Here is a 24,599-nt window from a genome sequence, read left to right on the forward strand (position 1 = left end):
AAGAGACGGATGGGCGCGGGCCGAGCTCGACGTCGTTCGAGCGAACGCGCGGCGAAATCGAACCCGACCCCGTGGGCCAGGGTTGATGCGAGCGTTCGTGACTCAAGGAGTGGGGACTCGATCGGCGCGCGCGCGCGCGTCGAGAGGAAGTCGGTCGCTCGGGCGCTCTACAATCGGCGACGACGCTATGAACTATAAATACTTCAGCCCGACGATCTTCGCTCGACGCTGGAGGGTGTGCTGGGTGACGACGGCGATGAGACTGGTGAAGGCGAGCGCGCGCACGGAGGGAATTTTTGAAAGAAACGGCGCCACGACGGCGAGCGGGGCGGTCAAGATGAGCGTCATCCCGTCCGTGCGAACGCTCGTGGCGAGGTAGTGCACCAAATTGATGCTATTCACCGAAGCGAGGAGCAGACTCAACGCGTTGAGCGTCATCCACGGCAACTTGGAGGCGGTCGCGGCGAGAACGTGAACTCGGTTCGGGCCGGCGAGGATGGCGGCGACGGCGTCCCAGCACATCTTACCCACGATCATCGCGAGCGGTGGAGCGTATCGTTGGCTGTCTTCCAGTATAGGAAATATCACCGAGTCTTGGTGAAGAAGAAGCAGAATGGGCGCGAGGACGAAGACCGAAAACGCGGAGCCATCGGCCAACTCATCGCTCAGCACCACGCACGCGAGAAAGGACGTGAGCGTGGCGATGTTCCCGATGATTGGCATCCAAGCGATCGCCTTTGCCTTGAGTTCTCTGTGCTCGTTTCTGCTCGCGACACCGCGGAAATATTCCGGACGACTGCGACCAGTGGCGGGAAGGAACGGTGAAGTACCGCCTTGACGTCGTCGATGTTGCACGCTCTCCAGGCTCGTTTTGATTCTCAACTTCAGAGCAAACGCGATTTGCAGCGAAGTCCCGGCGAAAACGCCGACGACACCGAATTTTCCTTCCATTCTCGCCTGATGGTCGTCCACAGTCTCGTCTGAGCCACCCATTTGTGTGACGTACGCCAAGCCGAGAACGGAGACGAACGATAAATACACGTAAGGCAACCAGCGCGAAGACTTCGGCGAAGGGCTGTACGTGAAAGACAAGAACACTCCCACCAGCGCACACGCGACAAATAGTAGTGCCGTCAGCGCCACTTGCTGGACGAAGAATTCCAGCGCCATATATAAACCAACGCTCCCACCGCACACGGCGCTTAAGGCGATTCGAATCGTTGACGTTGATTTTGTCTGTTGTCGTGGAGACGAGACGGCGAATATCGCGGTGAGCGCGGCTAACATCAGCAACCAGCTCGGCCATCCATGATGCGCGTTCTCGCGCACGCCGTACATTCTCGCTTCGTCTTCTTCAGAGTCGGGAACGTGTTCGGCGTCATACCACATGCCCACCTCGCCCTTCCAAGGCATCGGCGGTCGGAAGGTGATGAGAAAGACGCCACAGAAACTCAAGAGCATCATCAATCGTTTGCTAAACATGTCATCACCGTAACTTTGTCGCGTTACCACGGACGCCAAGCTCGCCCCCGTGATCAGGAGGAGTCCACCGAAGAGCGTCGCGTCCGTCGGTCGGTGACCCGAGAGTTCAAATATAACGTCAAACATCGCAAACCGAGCGAATACCAAAGAGAACACCAAAGCGACGCAATAACCAACGCTCGCGCCCGGAGATAATTGAGTCATTCGCCGTGACATCGCGTGCGGAGCGGTGATGGCGAGCACGACCACCAAGACGCTGAACATTTCCTTCAAACCGCGAACAAAGAGCATGGAGAGCTTTGCGCCGCACACGCTCTGCATCACCCAGCCAAATTCGCGACTGATTCTCCCGCTGATGACGAGGCCTCGACTCGCCAAGAAGCCGCTGATGGAAGTGACGATGACCAAATATGGTGGATAAATCAAAGAATCGTCGTCATGCGTCGCTTGACTCAGGATTTGTTCAATCGTTGCGAGCGCCGAGACGTAACAGACGACGAGGACGCCAACCGTCGGCGCGCGCGCGCTTTTCGTATTCAACACCGCTGGCAAAGCCAAAGCCGCCACGGCGAGGAGTAATATGGCGACACACAATTGTTTGACGTCGAAAGCTCCCACGCGCACATCGAGTGACCAGAAATTCTTCGAAAGAAACCACGAAAAGCATCCGACGCAACTCGCGGCAAACACGCCGTAATCCTTCGGCTCTCGGTCCTCGTAATAATATTTGACGAATGACGATGATCCGGCGATGGGGATCGGAATCATCCACAGAGGTGCACCCAAAGCACAAATTGCGGTCGACGTAGACAGAGCCAACGTCGCCTTCACCGCACCCGTCGGGACGCCGTCGCCGACGGCGTTTGCGTAGCACGCGGCGAAAACTGCCAGCGCGCTGTGGACGGAAACCGTCACCATGATGTAATTCAAAGGAGCCATGATTTCGATGTACTCGGCAAATTCACTAAATATTATTCCACCTTCAACGCTCACCGCAAATCCAGTGAGTGCGAAGAGGAGCACGGCGGTTTCCATCCTTTTCGACGCCACGTCGACGCCGCGCGCGCGCCACCACAACGACTTCTCCGTGCCGGCGGCTATTAAATACAACACCGGGACCGTCACCAACGCCCCACACGCGAAGACGTGATCGAGGGACTTGAACAGTGTGTCGAGGTTCGTCCATAAATACAACGCGACGGGTAAGCCGAGCGTGGCCACGGTGGCGTACTCGGCGTCGCTCTCGGTCAACGCCGAGCGCTTGTCCGACGGAGGCCCGTTCGTCTTCGTCACCGCCGCGCACGCGCTCGCGCACGGAAACAAAAACATCCGATGCGTGATCAACGACACGACCGAGCCGTAAAACGCCGCTCTCTCAGCTCCCGCGCTCGCGCTCGCGAACGCCCACGTCAGAATCGTCGTCGTCGTCGGCGGACACAGCGCGAAAATCAAACGCTCGCACGTCGCCGCCGCGCCCGCGTGCGACTCGTGTATCCACCGAAATTGCAGCGTGCACCACGAGCAAAATAAAAACAAATTCACCCCATTCACCGCGAGCAGCGCGCACGACGTCCCGACCGTCGCGCTCGTCCGCCAGCTCCCTCTCGTCAGCAGCGTCCCGAGCGCCGCCGTCGCCGTCGTCCAAATCGCGCCCAGCGCCCCCTCTCCGTTCCCCATCGCGTCCATCCCGCGCGCCGCGCTCGCCCCGATCGCGACCACGGTCACCATCGTCTCCCCCCCGCTGCCGAGCGTGACGCACAGCGCCGGCGCGAGCGCCGTCAGCGCGCGCGTCGAGTGTCCCCAACGACATCCCGCGCGTCGTCGCGTCGCCTCCTCGCGCGCCCCCGTCGCGCGCTCGCGCCCGCGTCCGCGCGCGCGCATCCCGGACGCGCGCGCGCGTCGTTTCCTCGCCCGATTCGCGCGCGTCGTCACCGCATCGCCGCCGCGCGTCGCTCGATGGCGTCGTTCGTCGTCCGTCCGACCGCCCGCGCGCCCGCGCCGCCCGCGCTCGCGCCTTCCGTTCGACGAGACCGTCCGATTGAGACCGTCCTCGCGCGCGCGCCCTCGCGCGCGCGCCCTCCGCGCGCGCGCCGCGCCGCGCGGACCCCGAACGCGCGCGGACGCGACGCGTCGCGACACAACGCGACGACGCGAAGCACGACGCGATGGCGACGCCGCGCGCGATGACGATGACGCGCTCGCGCGCGCTCGTCGCGACGCGCGTGACGACGCGAAGAGGGACGGCGACGACGCGACGCGCGCGCGCGACGCGCCCGAAGATCGAAAGCCTCGGTGGGTTCGGGCCGAACATCGACGCGAAGGAGATTCAACGACGCATGGCGGAGAAGCAGCGAAAGATCGACGAGAACAAGCGCAAGGCGCGGGGCGCGAAGGAGGCGTCGACCGCGTTCGGGGCGCGAAGGGAGTTTCAGAGGACGATCTCGAGCGCGAGACCGTCGCGCGCGGGACGGACGATGCCGGGGGGCGGCGTCGCCGCGGGGACGACGTCGAGCAAGACGAAGACGACGAGCGGGAAGGGCGGGAAGGGCGGGAAGGAGGAGGCGCCGAAGAAGAAACTGTTCGGATTGTTTTGAGCGACGACGACGGGCGCGAGTTTGTAACGAACGAGTCATTCTAATCGCTCGCGAGTCGACGCGACGACGCGAATGCGCGCGCGCGTCGACGCCACAATTCGACGACGTCTCGACGCGACGTCTCGACGCGATCGCGCGATCGCGATCGGTCGACGGCGAGAACGCGACGACGGCGCGATCGCCGACGCGCGATCGGGCGTGAGTCGTCGCGACGGGCGCGCGGGGCGACGACGACCGACAACACGTGGCGCGATCGACGGTCGACGACGACGCGATGAGCGCGCAGGCGACGCGAGATCAGCTGCGGACGGCGTTCGCGGAGTTAGAGTGCGTCGCGCGATGCGATGGGATGGGATTCGAGCGACGCGAGCGACGCGACGAGACGGAATACGCGCGAGGGACGGGACTGACGGAGCGAGCTCGCGACGCGTCGGCGCAGGGACGGATTCAAGCGTAAGGACGTTCTCGAGAGCCGCGAGACGTCGGTGTCGAGCGGACACTTGAAAAAGTTGACCAATAAAATGGCGGAGAGTAAAAAGCTGATCAAGGAGTTTGAGAGACGGGCGCTGAGCGAAGGGGCCATGGACGCGAACGCGTTGGCGGCGGCGAAGAAGGAATACGTGTCGAGGTTGAACAAGTTTGTGCAGATGAAGAAGGAGGCGCAGATTGCGATCGCGGAGAAACAAGAAGAGAGGAAGAGCGAGGTTGGTAGTCAGGGCGGGGAAGCGAGCACGTCGGGAGGGGTGACGACGTCGACGACGGCTACGTCGACGGCGTTTACGTTGCCGGCGTTCCGGCCAAAGCCAAAGGGGGAGATTGTAGAGGATGAGCAGTTGCAACTCATGGAGGCTGGGGATTTGATTGATCACGGTAGGAACGTCATGGACCAAACGGATAAGAGCATCATGCGAAGCGAAGCGGTGGTTGAGGAGACGATTCAAATAGGGACGCAAACCGCCGAGGCGTTGCGCGGGCAGACAAAACAACTGGAGAAAATCGTAGATGATCTCGATGAAATCCACTTTTCGTTGAAAAAGTCGTTTGGCGTGCTGAAGGACATCACCCGTGGGTTAGCGACGGATAAGTGCATCATGCTCTTGCTCTTTTTGGTCGTCGTCGGCGTAGTTGTGGTCATCATTACGAGGTTCGTGAAGTAGCGCGTATCTAAATAAAAGAAGTTTCGCATCTTAAACATCGCGCGTCTACTTCATCGTCATCAGTTTAATTGCTGAAATTAAAAATTGGATATTCTTTCGCTCGGTAGCGTCGTCGTCGTCGTCGTCGTCATCTCGCAATCATCCCAGACCGCGGTTGTCATCCTTCGTCGTCGCCAGCGTCGTTTTTCCGAGCTCCATCGTTGTACAGTACAGTATGCTAGAACATTCGTTTAGTTTTCGCGCATCGAATCAGGTTCAAAGTCGGCATCATCGTCGTCATCCTCTTCTGGCGCATCCGCAGCATCGACGAGCGCTCGAGACCATCTCGCGAGATTTTCGCCGCGGTGGTCGTCGTCGCTATCGGTGCTCGCTTCGTCTTCATCGTCTTCATCCGTATCTTCTTCTTCCTCGTCATCTTCTTCGTCAAATCCCCAAGCGTCGTGTTCATCGCGCATGGGAGGGGTGCCGAGATGCACTCCACCATCACCAGCTTCGAAGACGCGCACGTGATTGTCTATACCGCAGCACACGATGGTCGGCAAGTGCGGGTGCGGCAAAACGGTGTTCACCACCTGACTGTCTGCTTGCATTTTGCACACGAGCTCGCACGTATCTTTGTGCCAGACGTATACGTTGCCATCGTCACCACCCGTCGTGACGTACTCATCGTCGCACATAAAAGCGACACCCTTTAAGAAGGTTTTCACATTTCTGCGTCCGACGTACCTCTTCGCCGCCTGATGCGTGATCGGCATTTCCCACGGCACGGAGAACGACTTAAAAATACGTTCCTCAGAATTGATATTCGCCGCCGCTCGGCGAGTGTCCAACAGGTACACGTCGTCGCCTTTGCAGTTAATCGCGAGTTCGCCCTTGGACGAGTAAGCCAGGCCAGATATACCCTCAAAGCCCGGGCTTCGCACGCCTCGACCGAGCTCGAGCGGACTGAGCATCATGACGCACGGAATGTCGTGATTCATCGAAGGCCGAGGCGATCTCAGAAACATCGGTTGACCCGTGGGCGACGTGCTCGGACTCGGTGCCGCTGGACATTCGCGCGCCGCTTCTCGCCGGTTACTCTTGACGTGTCTGAGATCAAACACGCGCACGTGAGGATCGTCCGAGCACGCGGCGAACGTCGTAGGCGCCGTCGGGTCGAACACGATTTCCGACGTCGGCCCGCACGCGCTCAAATCGACGACGATTTCGTGTGAGTTTCCTTCGAAACCACCGTGACTTTGCCTCAAGTCGAACAAACGAACGCGACCGTCTTGATGGCACGACAAAAACGTATTCGGTTCGTTCGGCACGAACGTCATGCCGAACCCCATCCCCGCGCCTCGACCGTGCCAGAGCGAGCGACTGCACTCGGAATTCGGTTGATTCGCCCCGCGCAGGCGATAACCGTAATGCGCGGGCGCGGGCCCTCGAAACCCACGCTCTAAATCCACCAACCGCACGTCTCCATCCGCGGACGTCGTGACGCAGTACGCGCTGTTCGATTGCGGCACGAATTCGCTCGCGAAGACGTTGTGCGTGTGCCCCGTGAACGCCGACCCCTTCAGCGGCATCTTCGCCCCGCACCCCCACACGCACACCGTCATATCATCGCTCCCAGAGATCAACAGCGACGCATCGTCGTTCCAACTCACGCAATTCACGCACCCACCGTGCTTCTCCAGCGTCTCCCTCAGCCTCAATTCCTCCACGAAGCGCTTATTCGAGCACCGCAGCGCCGTCGCCCCCGTCTTCGCGCTCGCCGCGCCTCCCCGTCGCTCCCCGATCTGCCGCTCTCTGCACCACTGCCGTCGCTGCGCGTCGGCGAATATATTTCGACTCCGTCGCGCGAATCCTCCCGCGCCGTCCTCGTCCATCCGCGTCGTTCGCGTCGTCGTCGCCGCCCCGTCGTCGCGCGCCGCCTCCGCGCCTCGTCCCGCGCCGTCTTCGTCCTCGTCCCGCGCCGTCTTCGTCCGCGCTCTGGCGCGCGCGCTTCTCGCGCCGTCGTCCATCGACGTTCGCCTCGTCGCCTCGTCCCGTCGTCCCGTCGTCCCGTCGTCGCGCGTCGTCGCGCGTCCGTCCGTCCGTCCGTCCGTCCGTCCGTCAACCACCGCGTCCGTCGCCCCGTCGGTCCTTCGTCGGTCGCCTCGCGTCGCGCCTCGCGTCGCGGCCGACGGTCCGCGTCAGCGCGCGCGTCGCGATCGCCCGGCCGACGCGCGCCGCCGACTGCCGCGCGTCGCGCGCGTCCGCGTCCGCGTCGCGCGCGCTGACGCGGCCCGTCGGCCGGCGACCGCGCTGGACGTCGCCACACGAGGGTGTTTTTCGTCCGGGATCGCCATACGAGGGTATTTTTCGTCCGGGATCGCCACACGAGGGTGTTTTTCGTCCGTCCGGGATCGCCATACGAGGGTTGTTTTTCGTCGAGTCGGCGCGGGACGATTGGGCGACGAGGATTGGGCTCGCGACGCGCGACGACGGGAGAGGACGGCGCGGTGCGCGCGGGACGCGAGGTGCGCGAGGTGCGCGAGGTGCGCGGTGCGGCGCGCGATGGTGCACCGGTGGTGCGAGACGTGCGGGAAACGGGTCGCGGCGGAGACGAACGAGGCGAACGGGTTCACGTGCTGCACGACGTGCGGGAAGATTTTAGACGAGCGCGCGGCGTTCAGCGCGGACGCGACGTTCGTGAAGAACGCGCAGGGAGCGTCCGTGCCGGATGGACACTACGTGCCGGAGAGCGGGGTGGCGCACGGGGTGATACGGGCGACGCGAGGCGGAAGACTGTACGGCGTGCAGTTGGACTCGCACGAGCGCACGCTGTATCGAGGGAAGCTGGAGATTAAACAGTTGGCGGATCGGTTGGGGATACGACCGAGGGAGGACGTCGTGGACGCGGCGCATCGGCTGTATAAGCTCGCGGTGCAGAGAAATTTTACGCGAGGGCGAAGGATTTCGCAAGTGGCGGGGGCGTGCATGTACATCATCTGTCGACAGGAATCGAGACCGTACATGTTGATTGATTTCGCGGATATTTTACAGACGAACGTGTACGTTTTGGGGGGCGTGTTCTTACAGTTGTGTCGGTTGTTGCGACTGGAGCAGCATCCGCTCATGCAAAAGCCGATCGATCCGAGTCTGTTCATTCATCGATTCGCGGACAAGTTGAACTTGGGACGACGGATGCACACCGTGGCGAACACGGCGCTGCGGCTCGTGGCGTCCATGAAGCGGGATTGGATGCAGACTGGTCGTCGTCCGAATGGAATTTGTGGTGCCGCGTTGTGGGTCGCCGCTCAAATTCATGGATTCAGTCCGAGCAAGCGCGATGTCGTGGCTGTGGTGCACGTCGGCGAATCGACGCTGAAGAAGCGTCTGAGCGAATTCGAAAACACGCCGAGCGCGGCGCTGTCGATCGAGGAGTTTGACACGCAAGCTCGCACGTTTGAGGCTGAAGAAGAAGCGAATAAAAACACAAAATCGCTAGCGTCGAGCCCAATGTCGGTGCTGAGCTGTGTGCACAAAGACAACGAAAACATTCCGCACTTTGCGCACGGAATGTGTCGCGCGTGTTACGTGGATTACGTTAGAATTTCGGGGGGTTCGGTGGGAGGCGCCGATCCGCCCGCGTTCATGCGCGCAGAAGCGAAGCGGAAAATCGATGCAAAACAAAAGCTTTTGTTGCCCGCGCTGTCGTCGGGCGAATTGGGAGACGAAGACGCGTTGACGCAAGAATTTAACTCGGCGCTCGAGCAAGACTTGAGCGCGCTGCTCGCGTCGCCTACGCCGTTGAATTCAGTTCAGCCCTTGGCCTTACCTTGCTCGTCGAAACGCGCGACTTCGGCGAGGAATATGACGAAAAAGGGGCAAAAGCAGCAACAGCAACATCACGTTCAAACTAGTCGCCGCGAGCCGGTCGACGCTGATTTCTTGAGACGCGCCGAGGACGCCCTGCGCCTGCTCGTCGGATCTCGATGGGCCGAACTCGTTTGCTTACCGTTTACAAGCGATCTCTCCAAGGCGCGACTGTCGAAGATGCATATGTGTGAGCTCCATCCAAACTACGAAACCTTTGTGAACAACGAAGGTGAACGCATCGCGCAAGTGGACGCGCTGGTCTTACACTTTTTAATAGCCGCGAAGTGTTTCGACGATTCAGCTCTGGCGCAGTTGGCAAAGCATTCGCCGCACGACGTCGAGGCTTTCCAAACGACGCCGTTCGATCCATCGCAAACGTCATCGAAGGCCGCGCTTGCGGTCGTTGAAAGCGACGGTCTCGTCGCCAAGGAGGATAACGAAGTCATCGATACGCTCTCGGACGTTGACGACGATGAAATCGATTCGTACATTCACAACGAAAACGAAGTCAACCTTCGTCGTTTGGTTTGGTCTGAGATGAACAAGGAGTACTTGGAATTCCAAGCCTTGAAAGAGCAAGCCGCCAGCCGCACGAGCGCGCCGACGAAAAAGAAGCATAGAAAAGCCCCCGACACGCTGCCCGCGGAGACTCCCGCGGAAGCTGCGCGTCAAGTCTTAGCTAAAAAGAAGGGCAGCTCGAAAATCAACTACGAAGCGTTGGAAAATCTCTTCAAAGTTTCTGATGGTTCGCAGCCGCCTCCGAACTCAAAAGCGACGTCTGACGTCGAAAATGACGCTTCTCCGACAAAGTCTCCTCGCACGAGACGCGCGCGTCCCGCAGGCTTACCCTCGAGCGCTCCGATGTCGACGAAATCAACCGCCAAGCGTCGCGGCTCGAGCGTCTCGACGCACGCGCCGTCGTCCGCGCGTCCGAGCGGTCTCGCGAAGAAGCCATCGGCGAAGAAAAAGTGAAGCACGAGATGATCGTTCATTACCATTCCTGCACGTCGCCTCGCTCATTGTTGTTTGTATTCATCATGTACTGTACATTACATTAATTATTCGCCCACCGCCAGCCGCCAGCCGCGCCAACCGCGCCGGCGCGCTGCATTTCGCATTTCGCATTCCGCATTTCGCGTTCGTTTCATTGACGCGCGCTCAACATCGCCGTCTCATCGCCCCGAGCACCATCACGTTCACGAACGACGACGCGTAACACATCGACGAACACCACACGCCGACGCGCGCGATGTCGTCCGCCAAGGTGCAGTTCATGATCACGAACGCCATGCGCGCGATTTTGGTTGATGATTTGGATTATCTCGACGCCGAAGTCGACGTGATGCGACCCGAGATCGCGGCACAGCTCATCGAAACGCGAACGAAACGACCGTTTGGCGATCGCCCGATGCCGGAGGCGTGGAAACGAGGAGGGAACATGCCGCAGAGACGAGGGGGAGGGGCGCTGTCGAATAATCTGGTAAAGCTGTTCCTCGCCGGCGTCTGTTGCCTGGGCGCGGCGGTGATGAGCGGGAGAGTGTCCGTGGGAACTCTTCTCGGTGGGGCGCCGCTGGGGAGGAAACCGTTGAAGAAACTTTCGAGCGAGATGAAGTCGACGAAGAAGCGGAAGAGTTCGTCGAAAAAGCGAAGAAAAAAAACGGCGGCGGCGTAACGCGCAACGCGACTCGGGAAGGAAGTTGTTATATTAAACGTAGCATATATCTAAATGTATCCTCGTCGATACGCCTGAATCGCGCCAACCATGATGAACACGCTACCTTCACTCCAAACGTACCAGATGGCGATGATGGACCATATGATGGCTCGGCGTATGAAAGGAAGCGCGTCTTGCATCGTCGGCATGGCGGTGATGGTGTCGCGATAAGACGCGAACAAAATGTCCCTAGCGAAAATGAACAGCATGAGTTGATCCCAACCCACGGTACCGATGACGGATCCCGCGAGAATACCGAGCACCTTGTATCTAAAAGCGTCGTCCGGCATCGATACGAGTTGGAGCTTCTTGTTCAACCATGGGATGACTTCGAACGCGCACACGAAGGCGCCGATGACCATAGACGCCATCGATCCCATGAGAGATTTGTTCTCCATCGCACCGAGCATGAACGGACGTCCTTTGTAGTTGACGAGCATGACACATACTCGCTGCACGGTGTCAACGAGGAACACGACGGTGTTCAGCAAGCACGGTTCAAAAGGCGGTCCCTGTTCCCAGAAGCTTCGCTGCGTTTCGTTCGCTGCTTTTTTAACCTCCTGACTCACCACAGCCACCTTTTCAGCAGTAGGGAAAGCAAGCTCTTCCCCAGTCACGGACTTAACAAGATGTACAGCGTAAACCATGGCGGCGAGGTGGATGACGAGTTGGCCAAAGAGGGACAAAAAGTTTGCCGGGTGGAAAATCGAGCGGAGAGGACGAACCTCGCTCAACGTGTGGACCGGTGTTGCGTACGAAAACGCAAGCCCGGCTACCGTGAGCGCGGTTCCAGCCGCCATCATTTGACTTTCGCTGTTGCGAACACCGTCCAAGTACAACACGGATAGAGAGTACGCGGAAATCAGGCAACTCAACATCAACACTTGCTGCATTTGAATGGCAGAGACGAGCGTGCATCGACCTTGACGGATGATATCAGCCGTGGCTTTAATGCTCGGGGCTCTGCTCGTGAAAGGTGCAGCCATGGAGGCGTCACCAAGCTTAACTTTCGGCACTTCCCCGTCCGTCTCTTCCAACTCTGCAAACACTTGCTGCAGCGACTGCCCAGTCCCAGCAACCTTTGATCTGGCAGCTTGTCTACGCTTTGCCTCTTGTACTAGTCGTTGCGTCGCCACTTTCATGGCGTTCAATTGAGCCCACTTTTCTCCAGCTTCTAAGCGAACCTTCAACTCCTCTTCGTACCATTGAGTTTGAAGTACTTGTAATTCTGCACGGTCTGCCGCCTGCGCGAGCTTTTCCTTTTCCTTGTCCGCCTTTATCTTTTCGGCTTGCTCCTTGACGCGGGCCATCTTTTCGGCGAAAGTTTCCGTCTTTGTGGCAATTGTAGCGGCACCTTCCTGCTTCTTCGTGTTTGCACTACCAAATCCGCTCAACAAGGCGACGCCGACGTGCGCTTGCTTGAGTGCGCCGACATCGTTTGCGCCATCGCCGCACATCAGGGTATGTTTTCCTTGCGTCTTCAAACGTTTTAGAACTCTCTCCTTGTCGTCAGGAGACATACGAGCGTAAATGCTAATTTGATCCAGGTTATCCCAAAGTGTACCGGAAGCCGTGAGAGCGACGTTCAGGCTTTTACCGGTGACGCACAAACTGTACTCTTTCGCAAGTTCGCGAATGGATGTTTCTTCGTATGGGAAAACTTTCATAGGCTTCATGTGCTCATCAACTCGAGCGCTCTGCCACTCCAATTTATCCAACTGGTCACGTGCTAATATCAACGCTCCATCGAGACCACCTCGAGCGATCCCAACTTCGTTACCGACGTGTAACGCCGTGAGCGTTGCGTCGCCTGTCGCCATCATCACATTATTAGAACTCGCCTGTAGTGCGTGAATGATCTCAGCAGAGTCAGCGCGGACCTTGCAAGCGAACGCAAAAAATCCATCAAACACGAGATCTGATTCCGCTTCATCCCGAGTCAAAGGTGTGGACTGGGAGCCAACTCGAGCGCTCTCTTCGGCGCTCAATTCCTTGTGCGCCAGAGCAATCACTCTCATACCTTGCTCGGCCAAGCCGCGGTACGCGGCATCATAACCTTGCGGAACGTTCTTCAACAGTGATTTGATCATCTCTGGAGAACCCTTCACCAAAGACCATCGACTAACGGTTGAATTACTCGAGACGTCTGCAATGACGCTCATTCGCTGCAATGCTGACGCAAAGTGATTGCGCACCAAAATCTTCACAGAAGTGTTCTCAGCGCCAGTCCACGATCGAGTAATCTTATCATCAAGTTTTGGCGTTCCTAAGTGAGTGGCGGGATCGTACTTCCATTTGATTCCCAAAAGAGCAGCCTTTTCGAGAGGGTCGCCAAACGTTTTTCCGTCGATTTCAAGCAGTGCGTGACAACCACCGATGACAATGGATACGTTCTTGTCCGCTTCTACGGGTTGTTTAAGCGGAGCGCCCTTGGTCAAATCACTTAGGACTCCCTCGGCAACGAGACGGTCGCTCGTGATGGTGCCAGTCTTGTCGAATAAGCAGCAGTCCACCTTACCGGCGACGGGAACGCGGAACGGCTCTGTGCAGTAAACGGAAGCTTTCACCAAAGCAATGAGAGCCGTGTTTACCGCCATCGCTGTTTGCATCGGAAGATCCGGAGGCACAACACTTGTGACGATCATAATGCATCGCAGGATGAGTTCATACTGACTCCGTTTCCCATCTGCAATGCCTTTGACGTAAACGTTGTAACTCGCCGCTAAAGCAAAGATGAGGAGAATGAAGAGTAAAACGAGCGTTTCCTTTGTGTCTCCAGTGACTTGCTCACTGCTAAATTCCATCATACGCATCAATTTACCTTGCGTAGACGCGAAACCCGTTTGAAGGACGTAGCACAAGCATCCGCCATCCGGCGTGGTCACTTGGAGCGCCGACGATTCGCTTTCTGTCTTTGAGGTGTGTTGCATCAACGTCGTGCCGCTGTAGAGAATGTGTACTTTGTGCAAGCCATTCATATCAAGTCTTTCATCCTTCGACACCTCCGGGTTGATGTGCTCTTTCATTTGCGGGACACTTTCGCCGGTCAAGCTCGCTTCGTTGACGACAGCTGATCCGGCAAGGAGCACGCAGTCGCAAGGAACCGGGACTTCTTCGCCTCCGTTACGCTTAATGGAAATGATATCGCCAGGGTACAGCTCTTCAGTTGAGTGATCTTCCCATACACCACCACGTCGCACAAGGATGCGCCCAGCTTTTTGACCCATACCCCGCAAAGTGGCGATGTTTCTCTGCCGCGAAAACGCCGTAGTGCCTTCAAAGATCAACAAGCTCAACGCGCTGAACAGGGCGTACTTCCAGTACTCATCCATGAGCCAAAGGAGTACGGTAAAGATTTGGAAAACAGTCACCGGACCCGTGAGTTGCTCTTTGTACAAGTTCCAAAACGTGGGAATGTTGACTTGGAGCGCGTTGTCGCCGTATCGTTCATGACTGTGGTGTACCTCTTCTCCGGAAAGACCTCTCGACTTGACGTAATGCGAAAGCGGTAAATCTTTTGGCGTCTCGATTTCGCGAAGTTCGCCTTGACCTTTGCCGCGAGCTTCGTCCCACTCAATCTCCACGTACTCGTACCGCTGGCGCTGAAACACGCACCAAAGCATTGTTCGTAAACTACCATCCGCGTCAAACACTCGTAAGCGCGACACCGGCACGATTTCCGGTTTCCCTTGATGCGCGTGCGGAGTAATGATAAAGTAAGACCCCTCGGTCACGCGGTTGATGGGTTTGTACTGCACGAAGCACCGAATACGAACGCTCCAATGTTGCGCGAAGAGCAACAACGCGTGCGCCGTCGCGATGGACGCGAACGCCAAAACCGTGGGAAAGTCCGGCAACCATCGCGCGGGCAGCGTCGGCGGTACTTCATACTTGACCTCTTCATCCACCGTGGCCCCAGCGTCGTCCTCGCTCGCTTCCGGCTCCCCCGCGTCCCACGCCCCGCTCGCGTCGTCCCCGCCGTCCCCGCTCGTCCACTCGTCTCGCACTCGCCCTTCGCCAACCCGCGTCTTCTCCACCCCGACCGCATCGAACACCGCGGGATCGTATCCAGCGTCGATGTGATGCGCCAGCGCCGCCCTGTACGGGTTTCCAGACGTTTCGTAGCACTTTTTCAGCGAGATCGCGTAGAGCACGAAGAACGGCAGATGAATCAATCCGACCGCGTTCGCGACGCGGTACCGCCGCGTTCGCGGTCGCGCGTCGTGCACGTGCGCGGGCACGCTCACGCGCAGGTTTCCATCGCGCGGCGCCATTCGTTGGCGCGCGAACGACGCGTCGATGTGACGCCTTCGCTGCTCCGCGACCTTTCGTCACAGCGCGACGGCGCCGCGCGCGAGACGACGCGCGATGGCGTCTCTCGCGATTCGAGACGCCGTGCGCGCGCACGGCGCGCGCGCGCGACTCGCGCGCGCGCTCGCGCGACGGCGCGCGGGCGCGACGACGGGCGCGCGCGGTGCGACGACGACGACAGCGACGGCGACGACGACGCGCGGTGCGCGCGATGGCGTGGACGCGCGACGGTGCCGAGGGATGAACGACGCGGCGAAGGCGGCGTTGGATGCGTCGGCGCGCGCGCGCGCGAGCGCGAGCGCGAGCGCGAGCGCGGGGCCGGTGGTGTACTGGTGCGACCGGGACAGGCGGTGCGCGAATAACGACGCGCTGGGACGAGCGATGGAATTGGCGAACGAAAGGCGCGTCCCGCTCGTCGTGGCGATGCACGTGGGGACAGATTTGAGCGGGAGCGGCATCGGAGGCGCGCGCAGGGCGGTGTTCGCGCTGAAGGGGTTGAAGGAATTGGATGAGGATTTGCGAGCGCGAGGAGTGTCGACGCGAACGACGACGGGAAGCGACGTCGCGGGAGGAATCGTGGAGACGTGCGAGACGCTGAATGCGAGTGCGGTCGTGTGTGACTTTTCGCCGTTGCGAGAGGGGCGTGCGGCGAGGGAAGCGGTGGCGCGTGTGGTGGAGGTTCCGGTGATTGAAGTGGACGCGCACAACGTCGTGCCGGCGTGGGTGACGAGCGATAAGCAAGAGTACGCGGCGAGAACGATTCGGCCGAAGATTCATCGAAATCTCGGGGATTTTCTCACCGCACCGCAAGCGTTAGATGATCTCATCGCCGCGCCGGACGCGTTGACGCCAAGTGAGACGGATTGGGACGCATTGATTGACACCGCGCGCGTCAAGGGCGCGCACGTCCCAGAGGTTGACTGGATCAAACCGGGTGAACGTGCCGCCTTAGCCGCGCTGCTCGATCCGAATGTCGACTCTTTCCTCCCACAGCGATTGACACTCTACGGGGAGCGAAACAAGCCGACGTCGCCGCGCGCCGTGTCTCGCCTCTCGCCGTACTTGAATCACGGCCAGCTGTCGCCACGTCGCGCCGCGTGGGAAGCTGCGCAACTTCGGGGAATCGTAGACGACGAGGCGATCGATAGCTACTTGGAAGAGCTCATCGTTCGAAGGGAATTATCAGACAACTATTGTCTCTTCAATCCGTATTACGACTCGTTGCAAGGAGCGAGTCAATGGGCGCAAGATTCACTGAGTTTGCACGCCCGCGACGTTCGCGAGTACGTGTACGATTACAAAACACTCGAGCGTGGCAACACGCACGACGAGCTTTGGAACGCGGCTCAGAAAGAATTATACCATCTCGGACGAATGCATGGGTTCATGAGAATGTACTGGGCGAAGAAGATTCTTGAGTGGACGCCGTCGCCGGAGGTGGCCCTGCAGACGGCGATTCAACTCAACGACGCTTACGCGTTAGACGGTCTCGATCCCAACGGCTACGTTGGTTGTATGTGGAGCATTGCCGGTGTGCACGATCAAGGATGGAAAGAGCGCGCGGTGTTCGGTAAAGTGCGGTATATGAATTACGCCGGTTGCAAGAGAAAGTTTCAAATCCAAGATTACGTAGCGGCGGTCGACGCTGAGATAAGCGGAATAGGTCGCAAATAGGACAGCAATCTTTGTTATTCTTAGAGATTTTAGGTAGAAACGTTACAATCACTAGCGACGTACTACTGACACACGACGTACATACTTACGGTGCGCCTTCGGCGGAGCAAAGGAAAGGATCTAAAGGCTTCCCAAGCGCATACACAATGAAACCAATGTCCTTCAACTTCTGGTGGTCCAAGATGAGGCGGCCGTCGAACACAAAGGCCGGCTTTTGCATGACGCCATAGATCGCTTCCCAGTCGTACGTCTTGAACTCGTCCCATTCCGTCATAATGCACACGGCGTGCGCACCAGTCAAAGACTCAGTGTGAGTCTTGCAGCACGTGATGGATTTCATCGCTTCCTCGCCCATGTCCAACGCGATTTGCGCCGCAGCAACCTTCGGGTCATAAATATTGAGCTTCGCACCGTCTTCGATGAGGCCGTGACCGACGTCGATAGCCGGAGACTCACGAGTATCACCCGTATCTTTCTTAAAAGCGTAACCGAGCATTGAAATCTTCTTGCCGCTGATCGTGTTGAACATGGCGGAAATCATGCGCTTGACGAAGCGGCTCTTTTGGTAGTCGTTCATGCCGACAACGCTGTGCCAGTACTCCGCCACTTCCGGCAAGCCGTGGCACTCACAAATGTATGCCAAGTTTAAGATATCCTTTTGGAAGCACGAGCCACCGAAACCGACCGAGGCGTTCAAAAATTTGGAGCCGATACGCGTGTCGGTGCCGATGGCGTGCGAAACTTGCTGGACATCCGCGCCGGTCGCTTCACAAAGCGCGCTCATGGCGTTGATGGAAGAAATGCGCTGCGCCAAGAATGCGTTCGCAGCGAGCTTTGAGAGCTCGGCAGACCACAAGTTAGCGGTCAGAATGTTCTCTTTCGGTACCCAGTTGGAGTACACGCCTACGAGCGCGTCCACCGCCGCTTGACCTTTGGCGTTTTCAATCTTACCCCCGATCAACACGCGATCGGGCGCATCCAAGTCTACAATGGCCGTACCTTCGGCCAAGAATTCTGGGTTGGACAAGATGTCGAATCGCACGCCGTCGTGCGGGCAGTTGCGCTGGAGCACCTTTTCAATGGCCTCCGCCGTTCGCACGGGCACCGTAGACTTCTCAACGATGATCTTATCACTCTCGGAGCACGCCGCGATGGTGCGCGCCGCCAACTCCCAGTACGTCAAATCCGCCGCCTTACCTTTTCCTAAACCAGTCTTCTTCGTCGGCGTGTTCACGGAGACGAAAATCATCTCGCAGTCTCGAATAGCCCCTTCGACATCCGTCGAAAAGAACAAGTTCTTCCCTCTGCACTCGAACACGATCTCATCCAACCCGGGCTCATAAATCGGCAGCTCGCTCGAGTTCCACGCGTCGATCCTCGGCTGCGAGATGTCCACCACCGTGACCGAGATCTGCGGGCACTTCTTCGCGATCATCGCCATCGTCGGCCCGCCCACGTATCCCGCGCCGATGCAACATACTGCGTCGTCCCCGAAACCGCGCGCGTCGTCAGTCCTTCGTCCTCGCGCGCCTCCATTCGCACCGTCGCGCGCTCTCCCATCTTTCGCGCCCGTCCCAACGCTCTCCCGTCGCCGTCGTCGCGTCTCCGGTCGTCGCCGCGTCTCGCGGATGGTTTCCGGACATCTTTCCGACGACCGTCGCGATCGCCCTCGTCGCGTCGTCTCGCGCGTCGCGTCGTCTCGCGTCGCGTCGCGTCGCGTCGCTCGCGTCGTTCTTCACGCACTCGTCGTGATCGGCCTCGTCATGCCGCGATCGCGTCGCGTCGCGTCGTCGCGCGCGCGCGTGTGCGGGGCGACCGGATCGCGCGCGCCTCCGAGGCGTCGATGTCGTGTGGGTAAACAGTCCGACGTCGCGGTCGGTCGTGTATTGGCACCGCGCGCGGGTGTGATTTCGAATTCGATTTCGAAATCGACCTCGCGCGTCGCCGGCGCCGACCGACGCGCGGCGCGCGACACCGACGCGCGCGATGGCGACGGCGACGACGACGACGACGGCGCGCGCGATGCCGTCGCGATGGCGCGCGCGCGCGACGACGCGAACGAACGCGAGGGCGAACGCGAGGGCGAGCGCGGCGGCGGACGAGCGGTACGCGATGCGCGGCGTGAGCGCGTCCAAGGAGGACGTGCACGCGGCGATAAAGAAGGTGGACAAGGGATTGTTCCCGAAGGCGTTCTGTAAGATCGTGGAGGACATCGCTGGGGACGAGGCGTACTGCACGTGCATGCACGCGGACGGCGCGGGGACGAAGACGAGCCTGGCGTACGCGTACTGGAGAGAGACGGGAGATTTGGGAGTGTGGCGAGGAATCGCGCAGGATTCGATCGTGATGAACACGGATGATTTGTTGTGCGTCGGGTGCGTGGATAACATATTCGTCTCGAGCACGATCGGGAGGAATAAGGCTTTGATTCCGGGGGAGGTGCTGAGCGCGCTCATCAACGGGACGGAGGAGGTTTTGGAGACTTTGCGCGAGTGTGGGGTCGGGGTGAAGTCCACGGGAGGTGAAACCGCGGATTTGGGTGATTTAGTGCGCACGGTGGTGGTGGACACCACGGTCACGGCGCGCATGCGAAGAGACGCGGTGGTGAGTAACGACAACATTCGCGCCGGAGACGTCGTCGTCGGTTTGGCGTCGTTCGGTCAAGCGACGTACGAGAGCGAGTACAACGGCGGAATGGGAAGCAACGGATTGACGTCTGCTCGACACGACGTGTTTGCGAAGAATTTGGCGGAAAAATATCCGGAAACGTTCGATCCGAACGTACCCGAATCGTTGGTGTACAGCGGCAAGTATCAGCTCACCGACGTCGAGCCGGAAACCGGCGTGACGGTTGGCAAGTTGGTGCTCAGTCCGACGCGAACGTACGCCCCCGTGGTGAAAGCCGTGCTCGATGCCATGGACGTGAGGGATATTCACGGCATGGTGCACTGCAGCGGCGGCGCGCAGTCCAAGGTTGGACACTTTCTCCTCGACGGCTTGCGCGTCGTCAAGGATAACATGTTCCCCATTCCCCCGCTCTTCCGCTTGATCCAGGAGTGCTCCAACACCGAATGGAGCGAGATGTACAAAGTGTTCAACTGCGGACATCGTCTCGAGTTTTACTGCTCCCCCGAACACGCGCAAAAGATTATCGATATTAGCCAGAGCTTTAACATCGACGCCCGCGTCGTCGGCAGAGTCGAAGCCAAGGATGGCAAGTCTGAAGTCGTGGTGAAGAGTGAATACGGTGAGTTTACGTATTAATACGTAATATAAAATCAAAAATCTAAACCACCCCTTGTTTCGTCGTCCCCGTCGGGCGATCCTGCTTGCCCTCGGCGATTTCCTTTGCCTTGCGCGCGTCGCGCCGCGCTCGCAACTCTTCGATGCTCACCCCTCGAAGCTCGCGCCTGTAAAACAACAACCAATTCGCCACCTGCGCTCGACGCGTCATGTTCGGCGTCAACCCTTCCATCTTAAACCCTTTCCATCCCAACGGCGTGAGCGTCGTCTTAATCCCTTGCTTGTGTTCCTCCGGCACCGACCGCGTCAACGCCGCGCACGCCACCTTCACCGGCGCGTCAATCTTCGGATCGTACTTCCTCGTCACCCCGATCACGTCCGGTGGTTCGGGATAACTTTTCGCCCAATTCGGAAACACCTCATCCGGCGTCCACACCTCGTTCGCCGTGAGCGTCTCCGCGTCCAGCTCCACGCGCGAGCGATAGCCCAGCGCGTTCCACACCAGCCGGTTCACCTCCTCATCCGCGAGCTCCGAGCGCACGATCGACAGCAGCACCTCGTTCGACAGCGGGTCCGCCCCATCGCGCGCGTCGTCCCACGGCTTCGCGCCCCACTCGTCCTCACCAGCGCGCGTCTCGACGCGTCTTCGTCCCGAGGGCGTTCGCACCGCGGCGGCGCGTCGCGGCGTCGCGCGTCGCGTCGTCGTCGCGTCGCGCGTCGCGCGTCGCAGCGTCGTCGCGGACGTCGTCGTCGAGCTCGCCATCGCGCGTCGTCGCTCGCGCGCGTCGTCGTCGAGCGGGCGCGTCGAGGTGTCCCGAGCCGTCCCGGCGCCGTCGCGACGCCGTCCGCACACGCGCGCGCGCGTCCGCGAGCGCACGTCGCGCGCTCGAGCGATGGAGTGGACGACGCGCGACGTCGCCGCGGACCCGCGCGCGACGCGCGCGCGCTGGACGCGCTCGGCGGCGGAAACATCGTCCGGGAGCGGTGCGGACGATGGATTCTTCGCGTCGTGGTCGACGCCCGTGTTCGTCGTCGCGGCGTGCGTCGCGGCGCTCGCCGTGGCGCGATTCGCCGATCGTCGGGTCGGCGCGGCCGTGCGCGCGCACTGTTTCGTCGCGTGGACGCTGGCGCTGATCATGGTGGGGATCGTGCCGACGGATGTGACGGCGACGCTGCGCGCGGGAGAGGCGCCGCGCGGGTTGGACGCGACGTGGGACGTCGCGTACTGGAGTACGTACGCGCTGACGTGGATCGTGCTGCCGCTGCACCAGTGTTACGTGGACGCGGCGGATTTTTCGTCCGTGGGACGATTGAAGAGAGCGGCGCGGGAGAACGCGATGTTTTTGGGAATCGCGGCGACGGCGATGTTCGTGGGCGCGGCGGCGCTGTTGGCGACCGAGTCGCTGTCTTTGGACGCGATGCGCGCGTATGGGATCGTGGTGGCGAACGTGTGGGGTATTTCGACCGGGGTTTTACTCATGGGGTTTGGTTTGGTGGACGTGCCGCGGGCGATTTGGCGGCGAGCGGCGTTTAATAATCGTCTCACGCGGTCGTACAAGCGCGTCGCCGGAGTGTCGCGGGCGCTCGGTAACGCTCACGCGCGCTTGGCACGGCAAGTTGTGGCGGTAACGACGACGAGTCGAGTGATGCCACGGCGACATAGTTTGCGTTGGGCGATGAGCGTCATCGAAAACGAGACGCCAGAGTTCTCAGAAATGCACCGAGGAAGCTTAGATGAAGCGTTGGACGCGACAGAGGAAGACGTGCTGGATTACGATTACGATGAGTTGAACGATTTAGTTGCGCTGCGTCGCGCGGTTCGCCGTTCGCTGAGGCAGTACGATCGCACTAAGGCGCAGTACGTGATAGCGGTGAAGGATGCGTTTGAAGCGGAAGCCGCCGAGCAATCGCGGGCATCGTCAACTCGACGATTGCATCGCCCGCCAAACTCGGTATCTCGTAGCGGCTCGCTCGGAAAGTGTATGGATGATGTGCAGTACACGTGGTCGATCGTCATCGTGCCCGTCCTCTTGAGAGTCATCGCCACTGGTTTGGCCTTTTTTTCGGTATCCATCATCATCGCAGAGAGCAGTATTTGGATCGGGAAACTGTGGGAAGAGGCGGATCAGATATCTCTTTTGAGCGTGATGCTGGAAAACGCTGAAGATTCGACATCGGGTTTGACCTCCATGCACGTCGTCGTGGCGTTTCCGCTCGCTTACATGTGCCTTTGCACGTTTCATTCCCTCCACAAGCTGGGCATGTTTTCGTTTTACACGCTCGTGCCTCGACACACGGATGCGTTTTCGCTCTTGGTGAACGCGAGTCTGGTATGCCGTTACTCAGCGCCGCTGAGTTTCAACTTTCTCATGCTTTTGCCCATTATTCGCGCGAGTGGCAAGATGACAACCTTCTCACGGAAGATGGCCAACAACGTCCCAGAGCTCGCGGGTGAGCTGAACATCATCGTGCCCACGTTTTTGGGCTTGTACTGCGTCGCCATCGCCCTCGGCTGGTTCGACCGCATCGCACGCGTACTCAACGTGGAGGGGTTTAAATTCGATAGCGACAAAGACGTGAATGAGAGCACGGAAACTGGAAAGTCAATCGTAGACAGGGAACGCGCCGAAGTCATGGACGGCGCCGAAATCGGAAGCTCGCACGAATCTTTCGTCTCTGAGACTGCGCCTCGCGAGCAAAGGCTTCCGCCAATTGCTTCGAATAGTAACGAGTGGAACGACGTCGAGCACGACGCTCGAGGAGGTCTGCTATCGACCTATCCCGATCCGGAATCCGCGAGCGCACGGTGGGAGACGCAAAAAGCCCGTCTCGCCCAAGCCACGCAAGCGAGCGCCGCAAGAGCCGTACCGCGCGGGTCGCCGCTCTCGCGAACTGGTCGAGACAAAGTGAGCGAACTCGACTTCATGTTCTCGAACCTCGGTCGCCGCAGCAGCGGCGGTGAATCGTTCTCGGATGAATGAATATATTGTTGCAACATCGCTCGCGCGCCTAGATAAAATTACACCCCTCTACGACAGCCTACTCCTCCGGCAACAGCGCCAGCGCGTGCCCATCGACGCACACCGTCCCACACTTCACTTTCCGCACCACCGTCTCGTACCGCGCCCTCGTTCCCGATCGTTTCACCAATTTCAACTCAATCTCCAGCTCCTCGTCCACGCGCACCGGTTCCCTGAATTTCAACTCTTGGCTCGCGTACACCGTCCCCGGCCTCGCGCGCGCCAGCAGCGCCCCGAACGCGCTCGCCGCCAGCATTCCGTGCACCGCGCGTCCTCGCAATCGATTCTCGCCGTCACCCACCGCGCCGTCGTCGAAGTGAATCGGATTCTCATCGCCCGTCAACCGCGCGAACGCCGCGCAATCGTCCGCCGTGAACGTCCTGCGCTCGCGCAGCGCGTCCGCGCGCGTCGACGACGTCGCGGACATCCCGCGCCGCGCCGCGGACGACCGCGCGAGCGCGCGCGCGACGATTCGCGCGCGCATCACCGTCGGTCGCGCGACACAGCGCCGCGCGCCGGCGTCTGCGGCGTCGCGCGATGTCCGCGTCGGTCGACGCGCGCGCGCGCGCGCCGACGACGCGGTGGACATCGCGCGCGACGACGCGCGCGGCGACGAACGGCGCGGCGCGCGCGCGGCGAAGGAGTCGCGAGGGAATCGCGCGGGCATTCAATTCCGGCGGCGGCTCGACGACGCGCCGCGGACGCGCGCTTCGCGTCGCTCGACGCGGTGCGGACGCGGACGACGCTATGATGGACGACGACGACGACGACGACGCGAGCGCGAGCGCGTCGGGACGCGCGGCCGAGGACGCGCGGTGGCTGGACGAGGACGAGGCGCGACGCGCGCGAGGGGCGACGGCGTCGGCGTCGACGCGACAACGGCGAGCGGCGCGAAGGGAACCGCGAGAGCGACGAAACGAGCGACGGGATCGAGGTGGAGCGCGACCGAACGTGCTGGTGCTGACGCAGCGGGATTACGAACGCGTGCTGCCCATCGCGGCGACGGGGGAGCAATACGGGTACTTTTGGGGGGATAACGATACCGCGTTTCAACGCGTGGGGTTGTCGCTGTTGACGACGGTGTTGACCGCGAATGCGGCGCCGGCGCTCGCCGTGCCCGCGAGCACGTTTTTTTTGTGGGCACCCGTGGCGTTAGCGGCGCGACGTAACTCAAAGGTGCGAAGCGCTAAATACGCGGGCCTGTGGCGCGCCAGAGTCATCTCAGTCGAGCCCGTGGAGACGCGCGGGACGTCGAGCGTAGATTGGATGTTTAACCTAGTCGTCGGAGATAGATCCGGGGCGCGAGTACCGCTGAAAGTTCCTTTAAAAGCGGAGTACGCGGATATCAACGTAGGCGACGACGTCGAGCTCATCGTGACATCAGACGACCCGTACTTTTACACGTTTCAAGCCGTTCGCGAGGCGTATTTTCCGTTCCTTAACGTCTGGGTGGGCGAGTATCCGTTCCTCGACCGTCGTGGGATGGTGAGCGTGAGCGATCGTTTAGCCGGGGAAGAGGAGGCGCGTCGCGCCAGGGCGAGAGGATAAACTGATA

At 60.0% G+C, this 24,599-nt stretch overlaps 14 protein-coding genes across 14 annotated transcripts; 8 read left to right on the forward strand and 6 right to left on the reverse strand.

Moving 5' to 3' along the window:
- Nucleotides 1-192: 192 nt before the first annotated feature.
- On the reverse strand, nucleotides 193-3,159 carry OSTLU_17845 (predicted protein; the record flags this gene model as incomplete). Its single annotated transcript, XM_001421064.1, has 1 exon — nucleotides 193-3,159. The coding sequence occupies one exon, from the start codon at nucleotides 3,157-3,159 to the stop codon at nucleotides 193-195; it is 2,967 nt and encodes a 988-aa protein (XP_001421101.1).
- Nucleotides 3,160-3,671: 512 nt separating this feature from the next.
- On the forward strand, nucleotides 3,672-4,076 carry OSTLU_27136 (predicted protein; the record flags this gene model as incomplete). The annotated part of the gene is made up of 1 exon (XM_001420914.1): nucleotides 3,672-4,076. One exon carries the CDS (start codon nucleotides 3,672-3,674, stop codon nucleotides 4,074-4,076), a length of 405 nt encoding a protein of 134 aa, XP_001420951.1.
- Nucleotides 4,077-4,561: 485 nt separating this feature from the next.
- OSTLU_93609 (predicted protein) lies at nucleotides 4,562-5,233 on the forward strand (the record flags this gene model as incomplete). Its single annotated transcript, XM_001420915.1, has 1 exon — nucleotides 4,562-5,233. A coding segment is annotated over one exon (672 nt), but the record flags the coding sequence as incomplete, so codon positions are not given.
- Nucleotides 5,234-5,310: 77 nt separating this feature from the next.
- On the reverse strand, nucleotides 5,311-7,449 carry OSTLU_27138 (predicted protein). The gene has a single exon (XM_001421065.1). The coding sequence runs from the start codon at nucleotides 7,105-7,107 to the stop codon at nucleotides 5,464-5,466; it is 1,644 nt and encodes a 547-aa protein (XP_001421102.1). The 5' UTR covers nucleotides 7,108-7,449; the 3' UTR covers nucleotides 5,311-5,463.
- A 328-nt stretch (nucleotides 7,450-7,777) lies between these two features.
- Nucleotides 7,778-10,054, forward strand: OSTLU_41529 (predicted protein; the record flags this gene model as incomplete). The annotated part of the gene is made up of 2 exons (XM_001420916.1): nucleotides 7,778-8,946; nucleotides 9,493-10,054. The coding sequence occupies 2 exons, from the start codon at nucleotides 7,778-7,780 to the stop codon at nucleotides 10,052-10,054; spliced, it is 1,731 nt and encodes a 576-aa protein (XP_001420953.1).
- Nucleotides 10,055-10,331: 277 nt separating this feature from the next.
- On the forward strand, nucleotides 10,332-10,754 carry OSTLU_93610 (predicted protein; the record flags this gene model as incomplete). The annotated part of the gene is made up of 1 exon (XM_001420917.1): nucleotides 10,332-10,754. One exon carries the CDS (start codon nucleotides 10,332-10,334, stop codon nucleotides 10,752-10,754), a length of 423 nt encoding a protein of 140 aa, XP_001420954.1.
- A 323-nt stretch (nucleotides 10,755-11,077) lies between these two features.
- OSTLU_516 (P-ATPase family transporter: cation) lies at nucleotides 11,078-14,635 on the reverse strand (the record flags this gene model as incomplete). Its single annotated transcript, XM_001421066.1, has 3 exons — nucleotides 11,078-11,353; nucleotides 11,423-11,970; nucleotides 12,178-14,635. Coding segments are annotated over 3 exons (3,282 nt in total), but the record flags the coding sequence as incomplete, so codon positions are not given.
- A 712-nt stretch (nucleotides 14,636-15,347) lies between these two features.
- Nucleotides 15,348-16,781, forward strand: OSTLU_41733 (predicted protein; the record flags this gene model as incomplete). The annotated part of the gene is made up of 1 exon (XM_001420918.1): nucleotides 15,348-16,781. One exon carries the CDS (start codon nucleotides 15,348-15,350, stop codon nucleotides 16,779-16,781), a length of 1,434 nt encoding a protein of 477 aa, XP_001420955.1.
- Nucleotides 16,782-16,866: 85 nt separating this feature from the next.
- Nucleotides 16,867-18,546, reverse strand: OSTLU_27143 (predicted protein; the record flags this gene model as incomplete). Its single annotated transcript, XM_001421067.1, has 2 exons — nucleotides 16,867-18,260; nucleotides 18,525-18,546. 2 exons carry the CDS (start codon nucleotides 18,544-18,546, stop codon nucleotides 16,867-16,869), a joined length of 1,416 nt encoding a protein of 471 aa, XP_001421104.1.
- A 347-nt stretch (nucleotides 18,547-18,893) lies between these two features.
- OSTLU_17852 (predicted protein) lies at nucleotides 18,894-20,045 on the forward strand (the record flags this gene model as incomplete). Its single annotated transcript, XM_001420919.1, has 1 exon — nucleotides 18,894-20,045. One exon carries the CDS (start codon nucleotides 18,894-18,896, stop codon nucleotides 20,043-20,045), a length of 1,152 nt encoding a protein of 383 aa, XP_001420956.1.
- Nucleotides 20,046-20,187: 142 nt separating this feature from the next.
- On the reverse strand, nucleotides 20,188-20,592 carry OSTLU_9315 (predicted protein; the record flags this gene model as incomplete). Its single annotated transcript, XM_001421068.1, has 1 exon — nucleotides 20,188-20,592. A coding segment is annotated over one exon (405 nt), but the record flags the coding sequence as incomplete, so codon positions are not given.
- A 325-nt stretch (nucleotides 20,593-20,917) lies between these two features.
- On the forward strand, nucleotides 20,918-23,005 carry OSTLU_88968 (predicted protein; the record flags this gene model as incomplete). The annotated part of the gene is made up of 1 exon (XM_001420920.1): nucleotides 20,918-23,005. One exon carries the CDS (start codon nucleotides 20,918-20,920, stop codon nucleotides 23,003-23,005), a length of 2,088 nt encoding a protein of 695 aa, XP_001420957.1.
- Nucleotides 23,006-23,063: 58 nt separating this feature from the next.
- OSTLU_27147 (predicted protein) lies at nucleotides 23,064-23,471 on the reverse strand (the record flags this gene model as incomplete). Its single annotated transcript, XM_001421069.1, has 1 exon — nucleotides 23,064-23,471. One exon carries the CDS (start codon nucleotides 23,469-23,471, stop codon nucleotides 23,064-23,066), a length of 408 nt encoding a protein of 135 aa, XP_001421106.1.
- A 524-nt stretch (nucleotides 23,472-23,995) lies between these two features.
- On the forward strand, nucleotides 23,996-24,592 carry OSTLU_10386 (predicted protein; the record flags this gene model as incomplete). The annotated part of the gene is made up of 1 exon (XM_001420921.2): nucleotides 23,996-24,592. A coding segment is annotated over one exon (597 nt), but the record flags the coding sequence as incomplete, so codon positions are not given.
- Between the last annotated feature and the right edge of the window lie 7 nt (nucleotides 24,593-24,599).

This window comes from Ostreococcus lucimarinus, chromosome 13 (genome assembly GCF_000092065.1).
Source record: "Ostreococcus lucimarinus CCE9901 chromosome 13, complete sequence".
NCBI classification, from domain to species: Eukaryota; Viridiplantae; Chlorophyta; class Mamiellophyceae; order Mamiellales; family Bathycoccaceae; genus Ostreococcus; species Ostreococcus sp. 'lucimarinus'.